At 46.7% G+C, this 17370-nt stretch overlaps 1 protein-coding gene across 1 annotated transcript; it reads right to left on the bottom strand.

The window, feature by feature from the left end:
- Positions 1–3143: 3143 nt before the first annotated feature.
- LOC123408741 (probable RNA methyltransferase At5g51130) lies at positions 3144–7265 on the bottom strand. The gene is made up of 8 exons (XM_045101788.1): positions 6913–7265; positions 5960–6074; positions 5282–5329; positions 4292–4544; positions 4092–4179; positions 3925–3990; positions 3436–3504; positions 3144–3349 (listed from the first exon to the last, which is right to left on the bottom strand). Exons 1-8 carry the CDS (start codon positions 7123–7125, stop codon positions 3260–3262), a joined length of 942 nt encoding a protein of 313 aa, XP_044957723.1. The 5' UTR covers positions 7126–7265; the 3' UTR covers positions 3144–3259.
- Between the last annotated feature and the right edge of the window lie 10105 nt (positions 7266–17370).

Below are 17370 nucleotides of genomic sequence, written 5' to 3'. Positions count from 1 at the left end.
CCTAAACGGGCCAGGCACTGCACGGCCCACCCAGGCACGCCTAATATAAGGGCCGTGTAGGGCTGGCACTCGTGTCCACTACCTGGCCCAAATACGGCACAACGTGTAAACGGGCCAACCCTCAAACCTTCAAAAAAACATGTAAACTGGCCGGCACGTTAGCCCACCAGCCCGCCTGATTTTGGGTTGTTTTTGGTCTATTTGGGCTATTTTTAGGAGCCAATATATAAATAAAGTTTGTTATTTTCTTCATGCACCAACTACGGCTCATTCGACTTTCTGCTAAACACATGCTGACATATGTAAAGAATATCTTAAGTGTAGGCCTAAATTTTAGCAAGTCATCACCCAATGTTGTTAGTGTTTTTTCTGACTCTGACTGGACAGGCTGCTTAGACGATAGAAGGTCTACAGGTGATTTTGCAATTTTCTTTGAGCCTAATTTACGATCATGATGTGCAAAAAACAGGCTACGGTTTGAAAATCAAGTACTGAGACAGAATACAAAGCATTGGCGAATGGAAGAGCGGAAATTGTCTGGGTCAAGTCCATGCTAAAGAGCTTGGAATATGTCACACACACACTTCATGTCTTTCATGTGATAATCTTGCTGCCATATATTTATCTTCTAATCTCATATTTCATGCAAGAACTAAGCATATCAATATTGATTATTATTTTGTGAGAGAAATAGTTGCCGACAAGGAGTTAGAGATCCGGTTTGTCCACTCAAAACATCAAGTTCCATATGACTTTATAAAAGCTTTGTTCACAAGACCATTTGAAGAATTTATGTGTAATCTTAACTTGGTGAAATTCTGATTAAGGAAGGGTGTTAAACACATCATACAGTTATGCGCATAACTTGTGCGTATCTTGTGTTTCATCGCTCAGTTAAGAAATAGTTAGAGATAGACATTTCATGTTTAACTTATGTTATCTCTTATCTCTGTCTCCCCTCTATAATCTCCTCTTGGTTGGACCCTCAACTGAACGTCTGTACCCATGCGAGAGATCCTCCCGGCAGACCAATATCTCTCCCTAATAATAAAGCAAATACGGTTTCTGATCGTCCGTCATGGAAATTACCTTTAAAGTTTGCATAAATTACCCACTATGTCACCGGTAAGTAATAGAAAACGTTTCACAAAGCACAAAATCTTGGACTGGTCCGGCCCATGTAAAAACCTCCTATATTATGCTCTGCATGCTGGGAGAATATCCAGCACACCGTATGGGCCGGCCCATGCACAAGCGCCTGCTTTTAGTTCATTTACTTATTTATTTTCAGTTCCGTTTTATTTTTTGTATTATAAATAATTTAGAACTTTAAATATTCTTTAAATTTTTAATAAACTGAAAATTATAAATCAACATATTAAATAAAAAAATGTTTGTGACTTCAAAAACTACTCGGAGTTTTGTAAAAAATGCTCGCATATACAATAAAATGTTTGCAATTTTAGAAAATTGTTTATACAATAAGAAATGTCCATGATTTCAAATACAATTCCATGTATTAAAAATTATTAAAGGCATTTAACAAAATGCTTTCTAATTCAAAATATGTTAATGCATTTCAAAAATGTCTTAAAATTTTAAAAATAGCTAATGTCTGTTTTGATAGTATCTTTTTTTATTTAAAATTTTCCGTTCCATTTTATTTTATTTATAATTGAAATAATTTAGAATTAAAAAAACTTTGGCATATTAAAAATAGGAATTTTGAATTAAAATGTTGACGAAAACATAAAAAGGTTTGTGGATTCAAAAAAAGCGCCGGTTTTTTATTTTTTTTGCAAATTCCAAAACAATGTCCATGAATTTAATAAATATATTACTGATTTATAAAAATGTTTGTTTATTCTGAAAAACTTCATGCGTTTCAAAAAATATTTGTGAATTTACAATAAAATCCTCCAACATCAAAAATTATGTTCATCTTTTCTTGAATTGGTCGCCAATTGAAAAGAAAATATTTAAACCCGTTCGAAATATAAAAAATATTCACGTTTTTTAGTAAATGTTTGTAAATTGTAAAAAATGTTCTCGATTTTAAAATTGTTACCATATTTGTAAAATTGTTCACGAAAGATCTAATGTATGTAGTTAAACATTAATGCTTCTAAGTCTTTGTGACAATATACTTGTGTGAATTTTGAAAAATTAACTGTTGGATGGATCGAATTATTATTGTATGTTTTTAAAAAAAATCTTGAAATTCAGAATAAATCTTTGAGTTACCAAGATTTTTGACAACCATGATATATATTTTTTGAAAATGTAAAGATTGCTTCAACTTGTGAATAATTTAAAAGAAGATACATTTTCTTGCATTTGTACACAAAATTTTAAAATCAAACGATGATACGTGAACATAATGTGATCATCATCATTGAAGATTATGTTTTTTTTCTTTCGTAGCATCGCACGGGCCATTTTGTTAGTATATATCAATGCAGGTTCCCATGTTGGGGATTTAGACGCTTTACCCAATTTGACAAAGATCACTAGCCTGTGCCGATGCACAGGTTGATGACTCGTATACATATTTTGAAGAAAAAAAATACGAACAGTCCAATAACTAGCCAGCTCACTAGGACCCTGTGCCATGGTCCTACCCGGCAGTGAGAGAGAGAAGGGATTCCTTGCTTGGCTTTGGGGCAGGGGAGAGGATGGAGATGGTTGCACCTCTGCTGTGCCGTGCCTTCTTTTGGGCTTCTTTTTTTATTTTTTGGAAGATCCTTGGAGCTTTTGGAACGTGGATGCATCTTCTTGCTTTGGGCTTCCTTTTTATTTTTGGAATATCCTTGGAGCTTTTGGAATGTGGTTGTGGAGTGGGCTCATGGAGTGAGCCCAGGTGAAGCTTGAGCTGCAAGGGACCGAGACATTGGCGATTCTCCTCAGTTGCTCCAGTGTCTGAAAGTTGATCTAATCAACCCAAGATATGCCGGGTAAAGATGTGCGGGGTTATTATTATGATAAAATGGTCGCAATTGTAAAACCGCCACAAAACTAGGATCTTCATAGGAAGGAAAATCTTATATTACTGGAAGGTTTTCTCTGGCATCCAAAACTCATCTACACAAAGGCTAATTGCCTAAAGTCTGACAAAATTATCAAAAACTACCTAGGAAGTAATTCAAACGTATGCACCCCAAGCATCACATGAGCCTCTGGGCAATCCCACAGCACCAAACTTATGCACCCGAAGCACCACATGAGCCTCTGAGCAAGAGCAAGCACCAATCTCATTCCATCATTTGTGGTAAACTTCAATTGGGCGGTCAAAACCAGCAACAGAACCAACCAATCTGTTGGTAATCACCTCTGCTGACCTGAATCCTACCTGCAAGCACCACTGCATGGTTTACAACAACTCTGCTGCAGGGAACTGGAAAAGAACATATCATTAGTTGCCGATATAGAACGCACCTTGTCCAGAAGTATCTCCCGGAATTTCTCAGGATATATACAGATATCATTGAAGTTTTCTTTGGCAACCTGAAATCCACCAGAAAAAAGGACATGACAATGTGCGTTAACTTCACCCCACGGAAGATTGAGAAGAAATAATTGTTTCATCGATGGATCAGGATTTATTTTACTACTCACTCTAAGATGCATAAGATTGTGTGCTCAGGGGAAACAAAAGCAGGTAGGGTGAGAGTAAGACCCAACGTAAATGATGAAAGACTTAAAAAATAAATATAAATGATGAAAGACCAGGAAGTAATTCAAACCAAGGAGTACATCTAGCTTTGAAACGAGAAAGGGGCCAAAATAACAGTTCAATGCAAGATACTCATGGCTACCCTTCAGGCCTTCAAAAACAGAGTCAGAGCTTTAAAGTTGAAACTACACCATCTCAAGCCAAAAACAAATCATGTAGCATCAGTCATCAGTCTGACAATCAGAAATTACCTCTGACACTAATCTGTTTTTCCTATACGAGCTCCAAGGTTGAGGTTCCATGATAAAAATCCCTCCCTGCAAAACAAGAGAAGCCAGAGGAAAGAAGAGAAGGTATTGTTAGTTTTTCCTCTTACCACAGAGATCCAATTTATGGACAGCAAAAGAGAAATAGATACCGGTCTTAGAAGACTCCATATCTTCACAAACAAAGTGGTTATACCATCATCACCCCAGTTCAGGTGGATCCATTTTGTCACGCTCAAACTGCAAGAGAACAAAAGCATAAAAAATCAAGATGACATTCAATTTGGATAGTGACTAATACAAATAAACCAAAATATCTCTGACATGTCTCTCTTGTAAATTTGCAACTTACCACATGATGGTGTCATACTGTTCTGCATATCTGTGTGTGCTCTGTACAAAATTTTCAGACCGAAAAGAGACAATTTTAAAAAGATCAGGTTGTTCGTGCTTAGAGATATTTCCATTTCGCATCTCAGATACCACTTCTTCTCGACAGCTCTGAGTTGTGGAGTCTGACGAGTTATGAACCTTTGCACTTTCCGGAGCCACGTTGCCTGTTCGAGATATCCTTCTTAAATTCCAGTTAGCAGTTTCAATCAAACCTACAAGTTTAAGATCAGAATCAGTTTCATTTGACAAACCCAACATAGCCAACCATACTACATTTGGCAAGGCAAGAACACACAAACATTCCGTAACTACAAGGAACTATTCAAGTATGGTTGATAATATTTATTGGCAATCTGTCAAATATTATTACTTAATTAAGAACCATGAATCTAACGTGAGAAAATTACAGAAATCCAAGTTTGACTGTCATAAATGCACATTCTGCTAAAAAAACAAATTAACATTATAAATCTCATACAGAGTTTCATAATTTCAAGATAGGTTCAGTTATCAATACAGAAACATGGGATTTGCACACATGAAGGCGTTGGCGTTAGCAAATATTTTATGCCACTTAAAAATATATGTCCCACCAAATCCTATTTTTTTAGACTCGCAAACACAACACACCTCACAAGCATTGTGTCATTAGAATAATTACGAACTACTAACAACACCGAGCTAGGATATGCAATAACCGGTCGAACAGGACTAGAATTTTTTTCATTGGCATTTTATATTGTTCAGAAATGAGCATTAATGTTCTCAGCACACAACATTATATACAGTAAAACACAAAATGTACATAAAGGCTGCTGTGAGACAAGCATCAATCAGATCTTCAGATTGTTTTTTGAAAAGATTCCAGCTATCAGGTACTTCATGCACTAAAAACAAACAATATGAAATCTGTATTACAAATATACAATATTACAATAACTGTTTAAACCTTTATCGATGTCAACTCCCAGGATGCTTCGACACTCAAACTTCATCGCTGCACAAGGTAAAGAAAATTAGAGATGAGAAACTGTGTTTGTCATGAAATTATTTAGAGAAAAAATATTCTACGGTATATCTCTCTCTTGCAATTGTAGCATCTGTCCAAAAACATTGTACATGTCACCTGTGATGTATTGATTTCTAACGAATGAACGTCAGAAGAACCGCTAATCACTGCACAGAATAATGAAGCAGAAGACCAGCTACATCTAATTGGCATTCCGTTCTTATATGGTCAAGGGCTGTCAAATGAAAACTATGCTATGGCAGACCATAATAATAATAAGTTAACAAAGGTGTCTGACATGTTTATGTAGGGTGGTCTCAACCGTATTACAAGTGACAATCTAAAATAGATGGCACATACTCGACTAAACTTATCCTAACGTGGCCATATGAATAAATCAAAGAATATTTACAATAATTTGCTAAATAACGCTCATGTTAATCTGGATAAGACTTTCATAATGAACAAGAGAAACTAAAACAATGTGACTGCAGAGTAACAGCAGTCTGGTAATTCAAGAACAGATGCTATAACATTGAAGTTGAAAGGCATGTGAATAAGACCAGAAGATCATTAACCAAAGAACACAGAACAAAATTATTATCCCCGGAACATTACCTAGACCGATTGTGACCAAACCTTGGTTGCATCCAATATCGAGACAATCCTTGCCTGCAAACCACTCCTTCTTGAATATCTCAAGGCGGGGATCTTCACCAACGTTGCGATCAATCTGTTGGACATCAAAAGATTGAAGTTATCAGCTAAGATTGGTTGATTGAGCCATTGAGTGCCTTTTTGTTGTATTACGTGAACTATCATGTGCAGCATAGAACAATTAAATGTCCAATCTAATGAATATACCCTCTGTCCGTCTATCAGCCTCCTTTGTACAGGTGAATTTAGCATGAACAGATCTGACAAAACAAGTACGTGCAACTAGGCACCGTGCTTGCTTGCTCCTTCTCTGCCAATAGCCATTACAGTAACACCACCTGTGGGGCATTTATTAATCAGAAATTATTCTACATTCCAATATGGGGTCAAAGGCAAAGCAGTGGTGATTACTGCCTTCTCCTAAAATTCGACAGCCATGTCACACACAGTACCACAAAGGTTGGATTGTGTAAACCAATCAAATGATGAAAGGTATGGCGTAAAATTGGCAATTTTAACACCAAAATACCCAACAGATAACGTCTATGCTGGTCTACCGCAAACTACAATCAAACAAAACAGTATATTCTCCTCACTCCAGTTTCCATTCGATACAAGAAAAATGGGAACCACGGGTCCTGGTTGCAAAACTCAAGTTCTGCAAGCTCCGAGACACAAATCAATGCCGAAACCTATCAGCGCATTTCATCAAACAGCTTGGGCGCGTCTTGAGCAAAAGCTTCACCACTTTCAACTAAGAGTCATAATCCGTATATACCATCCCAGTCCCAAGAACATCGCAATCTCTAGCAAATCATTTCACCAAATAACTCCACGGCATGCACGACACATTGAAGATTCACCGTTTGTTAGAGAGGCCACCGAGTGGAGGGGAGAAGCGAAGTTCAACTCACTCGGTAGCCGTAGTAGTTCCTGTAGTTCCCGTAGATGAAAACCTCCTTGTTCTTCCGCTTCTTCCCTCTACCTCCACCCCCGCCACCTTCACCGCCGCCGCCGTTTCCTCCTCTTCCCTGTGCGTCGCTCTGTTTCCTCTCCGCCTCTCCTTTGGGCCCCTTGGGCGCGGAAGGTGGCAGCGCAACGTCCTCCGGCGCACCCGTGGTGACCATCCTCTGAGGAGGGGTGGCTCTCTTCGTCGCCGCCTTGTCTCGCTTCGCGCCGGGGGTAGTGGGGAACAGCGCGCGGACGTCGAGGCGGAGAAGAGGCCTTTGCGGCGCCGACTTCTCTCCTCTCTCCCTAATAATAATAATATAATCTTTACCTACTAATCTTTATCTTTACTTCTGTCCCTATATATAGGAAAAGTCTTACCTTCCACCGGCGGATCTGTGCGATCCATCCGCCGGCTCCTCATCCATCGATTTTCTTTTCCATCCCGCGTCCAACGTTTTTCTGCAACTGGGCAGTTGTTTCAGAAACTGTCGAGTCCGTTGTCAGCCTACCGCAGCCCCCGCGCGCACGCCGTCACCGGCCTGCCGCGGGCCCGCCGTCACCGGCCTGCCGCGGGCCCACCGCCCCTGCTCCGCCGCCCTCCGCCCGTCGGCTTGTGCGCTGCCCCGCCGCCCTCCACCGCCGGCTAGCCCGTCGCCAGATCCCCACCTCGCCGGATCGCCGGATCCCCACCTCGCGCGGCGTACGAGGAGGTGTGGGGCGCGGATGCCGGCGAGCTCCCGTCGCTGGGGAGCTTAATCTCTTGAACCAACCCCTCCAGATCCATGCACGAGCTCCCACCTTCCATCACCGCGGCCGCCGCTTCCGCCGCCAGCTCCTTAGCATGTGCGCGCACTCCGCGACCTCCCTTTCCGTCAGCGTCAGCCAGCACAGCCGCGAGCTCGCCCGCGTCCGGGCAGACGCTGATCCCGCCCGCACACGGCGACGCCCGCTGGCCAGCCCCGCCGCCGCCCTCCACCGCCGGCCTGCCCGCGGCCCGCGCACCGGCCTGCTCCGCAACTAAGTTCTGCAACTCGACCTCTGTTGCAAAAAAAATCTGCAACACGATATTGGTGGCAAAAAATTCTTCCGTAAAAATACCTATGTTAGAGGAAGATGAAGAAAAAAAATTACAACAAGGAAATTGTTTCTGAAACTCGACCGTTGTTTCAGTAATTAACGGATTCAAAGTTTATTTTTTGTAATAAAGCGAAAGTTTCTGCAACTCGAACGTCGTTTCAGGAATTAAGTCCAGAGCGGATCGGACGGACCGGATCGGACGGCTACACGTGCGAGATCGAACGGTTGTCGAGGTGGTGGATGCTTAATAAATATCCACCGGTAGTATATATATATATATATATATATATCTACCTAATAATAAAGAGGCTATCGCTTCCGTCGGAAAACCCACCACGGCATTTTTATAAAAAAGCCCTTGTATTTTTTGTTATTCAACCCACGCTCCATCATTTATCTGCAACGCAAAAGGAAAAAACGATTCGCTGCAAAAATTATACCCATACGCATTGCCTCCTCCCGTCGATCCTGGGCCACCCTAGCGTGTGCCCAGGCCGCCGCCACACCACTCGCCGCCGCGGCCGACCTCAACCGCCACCGCTGTCGATCTCAACCCACCCGCCTCCGCGGCCGTACCTCTCCCCGCTCACTGCCCCCGTTGCGGCGCTCGAGCGCATCGCGTCGACCCTGGTCCACCCTGGCGTGTGCCCAAGTCGCTGCCACACCACTCGTCGCCGCGGCCGACCTCAACCACCACCGTTGTCGATCTCAACCCACCCGCCTCCGTGGCCGTACCTCTGTCCGCTTGCTGCCCCCGTTTCGGCGCTCGAGCACAGCTTCTGGATCAAATCAACGCGACAGCTACAGTGACTGGGGATGATGCGTCTGCTCAATGCAGAACGGCGGCGGCGCAGCGGAGCGAAGTACTTGCAGGTGGAGGCGGGCCTCCATGGCTCACACGGGGAACTCCGAGGTTATGGCGCGGCAACGGCGACTCCTTATGACCAGATAGAGGCGCCTAAACCTTGCTCCCCTCATCGTATCTCCTCCTCCGGCAGGAACTCATCATCTGGTGAGATCCCCTCCACATGCCTCCAACCGTGTGCCAAGCACCCGCAAGAAATTTTGTTTTGTGGGGATATGTTTGCTGATGAATGAATGTATTAAATGTAAGATTATATTGTTGTAGAGACAGATAATGGAACACCACCTTCAGTTTGTCATCTGATCCCACATTCTTTACCCAATGAGTGAAATAAGATAACAGTCCATTGATCAATTCACGTAGCATCTTTGTTTTGCTTTGCTTGTCCTGCTCAATTTCTCATCATGGTGGAATTAACAATGAATGGCTTGATTTTTCAACAAAATAGGATAGGACTGACTACATTAGTTAGTTAGCTTATTATTTTAATAAATCAAAATGATTATAAAAAGATTAAAAGTGTGTGGTATTTTTTTCTCCCGTTGCAACGCACGGGTCCTTTTGCTAGTATAATAATAAAGCGCCGACTGCTTCGGTCGTCCGTCGTGGCATGTTTGTAAAAAAAACCTTCTGTTTTTGGTAAATCAATCCGCAGTCCCTCCTTAAGTGGATCTGAGAAAACACTTCATTGTTTCAAAAAGCCCCCTACATTTGTAAGAATTTCAATGAGCATCATAGCTTATCCAATCCCTTCTCCACCGACGGGCAAGGAGGCGATGGAGCTCGGGGAGCCTCCGGAGGGGCCTTCTCGCCGGCGAAACGAGGCCGAGGGGCCGGGCGGAGGCCGAAGCGGGGCGGCGTGGGAGGCCAGCGGGCAGGGGTGGTGCAGACGACCGGGACCGTGCGAGCGCGCGGAGGCGGAGAGGGTCGGGCGTGGCGACGCGGACGGTCGGGCCGAAGCGGGGCGGCGCGGGAGGCCAGCGGACAGGGGCGGCGCGGACGACCGGGACTGCGCGGGGCGGAGTGGCGCTTGGGCGGCCGGAGCGGCGGAGTCCATGGCAACGTGTAAGGCGGACAGGGCGGCGTCGTTGGCTTTTTACTTAGACATTTTCAATCCAGATGCTCATATTATCATGAGAACAAGGAAGGCAGAAGCCAGGCGGCGTCGCACGTCCGTGCGGAGACAACGACACCCACTGGAGGATCTTGATCTGCCACCCAATCAATCCAAGCATCAACCCGACCGCTACTCCTCCACATCTTCAGGTGGTGCTGCTCCACGATGTCGCTCCATGTGTATGTTGTGGCCCGAGCCCTGTCCACACTCGTTCCTCCGCCGCAGCGGGATGCAACCTTCTTGGAGCAGCGTGTGAGACGCATCTCTTGTGTGTGTTTGGGTGCGTGCAACGAAAAATTATTTATTTGGTCACTTTTCCAGCCGGTGCAGCTCGCTAGGATGCTCTGGCGATAGGTTTGTTCTTTCCATTAGTTCGATTGATTCAGGTTTGCCTCGGTTGGTTTGGGTTCAAGGCAACTTTGATGTTGTTGTACGGTGGCATGTACGTGCTTTACTGCTTTTGTTTGTTCTCTCGACCCTGTCACTCTCCCTTGGATTTTAGGAATTTTGCCCTGTGTGCTGCAGTCCTCCTCTCCATGTCCTTTTGTTCTTTCTATTGTGTTTTTTGGTCTTGCTTACAGTTTGTTGGTCATTCTTAACATACTCTTGCCTGCAGTTAGACATTTGTAGCTGAAAGAGAAGTATATTATGTAATATAGAGGAACTCTATGAATTACTCTTTGCCTGGTAACCTTTTTCTATATTTACATTTGTTTCAGGTCCTGTTGGAGTTTATCTACTGCAAATGTTCTGCTGCGATTTAGCTCGAAGCGCTGCCTCGAGTGCTTACTTTCATCTTGTCGAGGTTTCATTTTCATGTGCCAACCTTATTTTCTTGTGCATGTATTATATTCAGTCTTTTACTCAATTCTAACTGCGTGTGCTCTGTGCGTTGTGTCCTTTCTTACCTGCTGTTGCTATCTCCCTTCTCTTTTTCACTCATTTCTTTGATTTAACGATAGAATATCTCATCTTTGTTCGTGTAGATTCGTTTTTGTATCTGCCTATGAGGCGGTTGATGAAAATCCAAGCTACTGCAGTGGAAGATTAATATATGTGTAACAAATTATGCTTGATAATCCGCTCAAAATTTTCATGACATTTAGTCTCGGTCCTTGATTATTTTCTTTGGAAAGAGGGTTCCAGTGTTTGAAATCTATGGATTTAATCCTTTTGGATCTCTCTCTCTCTCACACACACAGTCACACACACGCGTGCACGCACGCACATACATGGGTTTGCCATGACCGGAGCACTTTCTTGATTCTAATTTCTAACAAGACATAGTTAAGTGCCTTCTTTCTGATGGCTTGCATAGAAAACGTCTTCAAAATGTTAAAGTCAAATGGGCTAGCAAACAATAATGATAATTGATTTGTTTTCATGTCCACCTTTTTGTACACAGCTTGGGAGAGAACGTGACTCATGATACAAACTTGACATAGGTGCGGCCTTGAATGTCATGATTTTTATGAGTAGCCTGATCCTGTTGTTCCCTATAGATCCACAATTCAAAAGATCATTGGGATATTGTTTCAGAAATACAAGATCAATGTCCTGATGCATTTCAACTTTCGTTGTGTTCTAGGGACCAAGTGTTATTGATCTTGAGGTGTGTAATCTTTGTACTATCTCTGTTTCTAAATAGATGGTGTTTTTTTTGTAGTTTGTGAATGATGGGGTCATAGTCCTAGGGTAGGGTCATAGGCCTGCCCTGTAGATCCAACCCAAGGACTACCCCTCATAAGGGACAAGGCCCTTAGTCAGTTCCGACTGAACTAAGGAGTTCCCTTCATCCAGTCGGTAACAGATCCTTGACCATCCAGTCGGAGATTAGCATTCGGAGTTTATCAAACTAACCGACTGGATTCCACTCTGTGCATCCTAACCCCCTGGAGGGAAACGGTCATACGTTTCCATGTGCCTTTATTAGCATTTAAGACGTACGTTACCGGTAACGTAGGCATTTATTCGCCACTACTCCACCCGTGTGCACCGAACCGTTGTGGAGGGCAGCGCACTCTATATAAGCCACCCTCCCCCACTGGTGCAGGGGTTAGCAAATCATTGTATTCCATATTCCACTCGACAACAAGCTCCCAGAGCACTGATACGTAGGGCTATTACCTCCACCGCAGAGGGGCCTGAACTCATACAACCTCGCCGTAGCTAAGGCTCTGCCCATCCTTTCGTACCCTACACATCTACTGTCAGGCTTATACCCACGACAATTGGCGCCCACCGTGGGGCAGACGTCTAAGCAACTTCCGGCGAGTTTGCGACTACATCATTTCGTCATGTCGTCCGGTGGAGATTCGAGCATGAGTCACGAGATCTTCTTCGGCGCTCTCTCCTTCATCGTCGACGGTTCGGCATGGCTTCGGGACGCCCCTCTCGACGTCGAGGCGCTTCCCCGCCGCGGGGCTACGCACTTCCGTGCCGGCGCCCGCGGCATTCTTCTTCTCCAACAGTCGGCTCCGGTGTCGACCTACACCGCCGTCACGCGCCGCAACAAGCGGTCCCGCCGTCCGCGGCTCCAGCGTTGGGTGCAACACGCCCAGGCACGCCAGAACGCGTCTTCACAAGTGGCGGTTCTAGAGTCGGTTGTGGTTGCCCCGCCGTCCCAGCGCTCGGACTCGGTTCCGACTGAGTTTCCTTCCGAGTACGCAGGTCGCGGGCCTGCAGCAGAAGTACACATGGCCAACTCCCATGAAGATCCCCGTCAAGCTGGCCGGAACGAGCACGAGATCGGCGAAACGTCCGGTGCGCGTCGTCCGCCTCGCCGTTCTGCCAGTCGGCACACTCGGCGGAGCAACGTGGAGTTGTTCCGCACACCCCTCCTCAACTTGGCTGCGGCTGCCAAGATAGTCGATTCCCTTCAGCCGACTGATTCAGAGGCTGGCAGGGGGATCAAGCAAATCCGCGCCCTGTTGCACACGGCGCAGTAGCAAAATTCGGCTGTCTCCCAGTCGCACATAAGGATCCACAATAGTTCTGTTCATGCGAATACGCATCGGTCAATTCACAGCCCTGGTTCTCATCAGCGACACAAGGGAGGCAGCCGTTCCATAAATCCCGAAGATCGTCGCCGTTCACGCACCCCTCCGCGGGGTGGGCCCTACGGGCCCCGACATCATGATGATCGGCGTTCAGTCAGTGAAACTTACGACCCAAGGCCCGACGCGAGAGGGCATATCGCCCAGCGGAGGGTCGACAGGGGCCGAGCCCACCGCGATGGTTACGATATTGACCGTCCGAGTGGAAACATGACCATCGTTTCTGGTCCCGAGTGTTTCAGTCGAGCCATCCGTTCGGCTGACATCCCTCCCAACTTCTGATTGGCGACGGGAATTAGCAAGTTTACAGGAGAGTCCAAGCCAGAAACGTGGCTGGATGATTACCGAGTAGCAGTCCAGATCGGAGGAGGAGACGACCATGTCGCCATGAAGCACCTCCCTCTGATGCTCGACGGCTCGGCGCGAGCGTGGCTGAACCAGTTGGCCCCCTCAAGCATCTACAGTTGGGCAGATCTGGCCCGAGTGTTCATCAGGACCTTCGAAGGGACGTGCAAGCGCCCTGCGGGCCTCGTGGAGCTCCAACATTGCGTCCAGAAGCAGAATGAGCCCCTGCGTGATTTCATTCAGCGTTGGACAACTCTCTACCACACGGTGGAGAACGTCACAGAGCATCAAGCAGTCTGTGCCTTCAAGGCAGGCGTGCGGTACAGGGATTTGTACCTAAAGTTTGGCCGAACAGGTGACATCTCCATGAGCAAGATGATGGAGACAGCAGCACGCTATGCAAATGGCGAAGAAGAGGACCGCATCCGAAGCGGCAAGCACAAGACAGTCGGCGATGGAGATGGGAGTAACACTCGGAAGCAGAAGCAGAAAGCTCCGTCCACTCCGCAGGCAGAAGCTGCAGCCGTAACCAATGCCAAGTTCAAGGGCAAAGGGAAGGCTCAGTTTACCCCCAAGAAGAAGCAGTTCAATAATCCCATCCTGGACCAGCCATGTTCGGTTCATACGAAGATGGATGAAGAGGGCAACCCCATATATCCGAAGCATACCACTCGACAGTGTCGCCTCCTGATCCAGGGGTTAGGCGAAGGGCAACCGAGTGAAAAGGACAATGAACAGGATGAGGAGGATAAGGAGGATCCGTTCCCCCAAGTCCATGCAACACTGATGATTTTTGCTGACGTTGAGAGCAAGAGTCGACTGAAGCTGGTGAACAGGGAGGTGAACATGATCGCCCCTACCAACCCCAAGTTCCTCAAATGGTCTCACATTGCGATCACCTTTGACCAGTCGGATCATCCAGCACACGTACCCACCCCAGGGAGACAGGCTCTGGTCATCGACCCGGTGGTGGAAGGAGTCCGACTGCGCAAAGTCCTCATGGACGGTGGCAGCAGCTTGAACATCATGTACGCCGACACTCTCAAGGGGATGGGCATTCCGATGTCCAAACTCAGCGAGAGCAACATGCAGTTCCATGGAGTCGTCCCTGGACGGAAGGCCAAGTCACTCGGCCAGATCGCGTTGGACGTCGTTTTCGGCTCCGACAAGAACTTCCGCAAAGAAAAGCTGACGTTCGAAGTGGTGGACTTCTAGAGCGCTTACCACACAATTCTGGGCCGCCCAGCGTATGCACGTTTCATGGCCCGTCGGTGTTACGTATACCTGAAGCTGAAGATGCCAGGCCCGAAAGGTGTGATCACCATCACGGGCAATCGACAGCGGGCCGAAGAGTGTCTGCAGCAGGGATCAAGAATCGCCGACCAGCAGATGGTCGTCCTCGAGCTCGACGAGTACAAGAAAACAGTCGACCCGCTGACTTGATGCGCTCGAAGAAGCCAGCTTTGGAGTCTGCATTCCAGTCGGCGGGAGAGACGAAGAAGGTCAGCATCCACCCGACGGACGACACTGCTGCCCCGACGAACATCTCCACCACCCTCGATCCTAAATAGGCAGCCGAGCTCACCCAATTCCTCCATGAGAACTGGGACATCTTCGCATGGAAACCCTCTGACATGCCAGGTGTACCCAGGGAGTTGGATGAGCACCGACTGCATGTGGATCCCACCGCTCGGCCTGTCCGAGAACGCCTGCGACGGTTCGCCGCGCACAAGAGGAAGGCAATCGGAGAAGAGGTAGCCAAGCTTTTGGCAGCCAACTTCATTCGCGAGGTTCACCACTCCGAGTGGATCACCAATGTTGTCATGGTTCCCAAGAAGGACAAGTCGCTCCGAATGTGAATCGACTTCAAGCACCTCAATAAGGTCTGCCCGAAAGACCATTTTCCGCTCCCCGCATCGATCAAATTGTCGATTCGACTGCGGGCTGCGAACGTTTGTCATTTCTTGATGCCTACTCGGGCTATCATCAGATCCGTCTGTATGGCCCCGATGAATTAAAAACAGCCTTCATCACCCCATTCGGGTGCTTCTGCTACATCACTATGCCATTCGGTTTGAAGAATGCAGGAGCTACCTTTATGCGCATGATCCAAAAATGCCTCCTCGACCAGATCGGTCGGAATGTGGAGGCGTATATGGATGATATCGTAGTCAAGTCACGCAAAGGTTCCGACTTGCTGACTGACTTGGCAGAAACATTCGCCAACCTTCGTAGGTACGATATCAAGCTCAACCCCGCCAAATGTTCGTTCGGCGTTCCCAGCGGAAAGTTACTCGGTTTCTTCGTTTCCGAACGAGGGATCGATGTCAACCCCGAAAAGATCGGGACCATCGTCCAAATGGAGAGGCCGTTCAGAATACACGATGTTCAACGGCTCATAGGTTGCCTAGCGGCTTTGAGCAGGTTCATCAGTCGACTCGGCGAGAAAGCACTTCCTCTGTACCGACTCATGAAGAAATTAGATACTTTCGAGTGGACAGACGAAGCCCAAATCGCATTCGACGACCTCAAAGTCCTACTTTCCACCCAGCCGGTTCTTACTGCTCCGCTCAGTAAAGAGCCCCTTCTTCTGTATATCGCGGCTACAAATCAAGTCGTCAGCACTGTTCTTACAGTCGAACGAGAAGAAGAAGGCAAAGCATACAAAGTTCAGCGGCCAGTGTATTACGTCTCCGAAGTCCTGACTCCTTCCAAGCAGAGGTATCCCGACTATCAAAAACTTATCTACGGGATTTACATGACTGCGAAGAAGGTAGCCCATTATTTCCAAGACCACTCGGTGTCTGTTGTTTCTGATGCCCCGTTGTCAGAAATCCTCCACAATCGGGACGCATCAGGCCGAGTGGCGAAGTGGGCAATGGAGATGTTGTACTGCGATATCAAGTTCGAGGCCAAGAAAGCTATAAAGTCTCAAGCCCTGGCTGACTTCATAGCAGAATGGGTAGAGCAACAGCAACCAACCCACATCTACTCGGCTCATTGGACAATGTTCTTTGATGGGTCCAAGATGTTGAATGGCTCCGGCGTTGGCGTTGTGATCGTATCGCCAGAGGGCGACAAACTCAAAAATGTGCTGCAGATACACTTTGATTCCTCCAACAATGAGGCAGAGTATGAAGCTCTCCTTTATGGACTGCGTATGGCCATCGCACTCGGCGTCCATCGCCTGATGGTCTATGGCGATTCGGATTTGGTGGTTAATCAAGTGATGAAAGAGTGGGACGTCAGGAACCCCACCATGACCACGTACTGCAATGCAGTGAGGAAGCTCGAGAAGAAGTTTGAAGGTCTAGAACTCCACCATGTTCCGCGACTGAAGAACCAAGCAACTGATGAGTTGGCAAAACTCGGATCCACTCGGAGACCAGTCCCGAGTGACGTCTGCCTCGAGCACCTCCACCTTCCCCCAGTCAAAGAAGATCCTTTCACAGAGGAACCAGTACAACCAAAGAGTTCGACAGATCCGACTGAAGTCGACGTACCTGCTGTGGTTGATCTGATCATGGAGATTCTTGCTGTCATCCCCGATTGGACTGTGCCGATCATTGCATATATCCTGAGGCAGGAATTACCAGAAGACGAAGTCCAGGCCAGGCAGATGGTCCGCAGGTCGAAGTCGTTTACTGTCGTTGATGGCCAGTTGTACAAGGAAAGCGTTTCAGGCGTTCTTCAACGATGCATCTCCCCAGAGGAGGGGCAGCTAATCCTGGAAGAAATTCACTCGGGAACCTGCGGTCATCACGCCTCTTCGAGAGCAATCGTCGCCAAAGTATTCAGAGCTGGTTTCTTTTGGCTGCAGGCAAACGAAATGGCTAAAGATATGGTCGACCGATGTGAGGGCTGTCAGTTCTACTCCAACAAGTCCCACAAGCCAACATCTGTGTCGAAGACAATCCCTCTTGTGTGGCCGTTTGCAGTATGGGGATTAGATACAGTCGGT

Source organism: Hordeum vulgare, chromosome 7H (genome assembly GCF_904849725.1).
Source record: "Hordeum vulgare subsp. vulgare chromosome 7H, MorexV3_pseudomolecules_assembly, whole genome shotgun sequence".
NCBI classification, from domain to species: Eukaryota; Viridiplantae; Streptophyta; class Magnoliopsida; order Poales; family Poaceae; genus Hordeum; species Hordeum vulgare.
The sequence above is the reverse complement of the archived record's forward strand: the minus strand, read 5'-3'. Positions and strand labels throughout refer to the sequence as shown.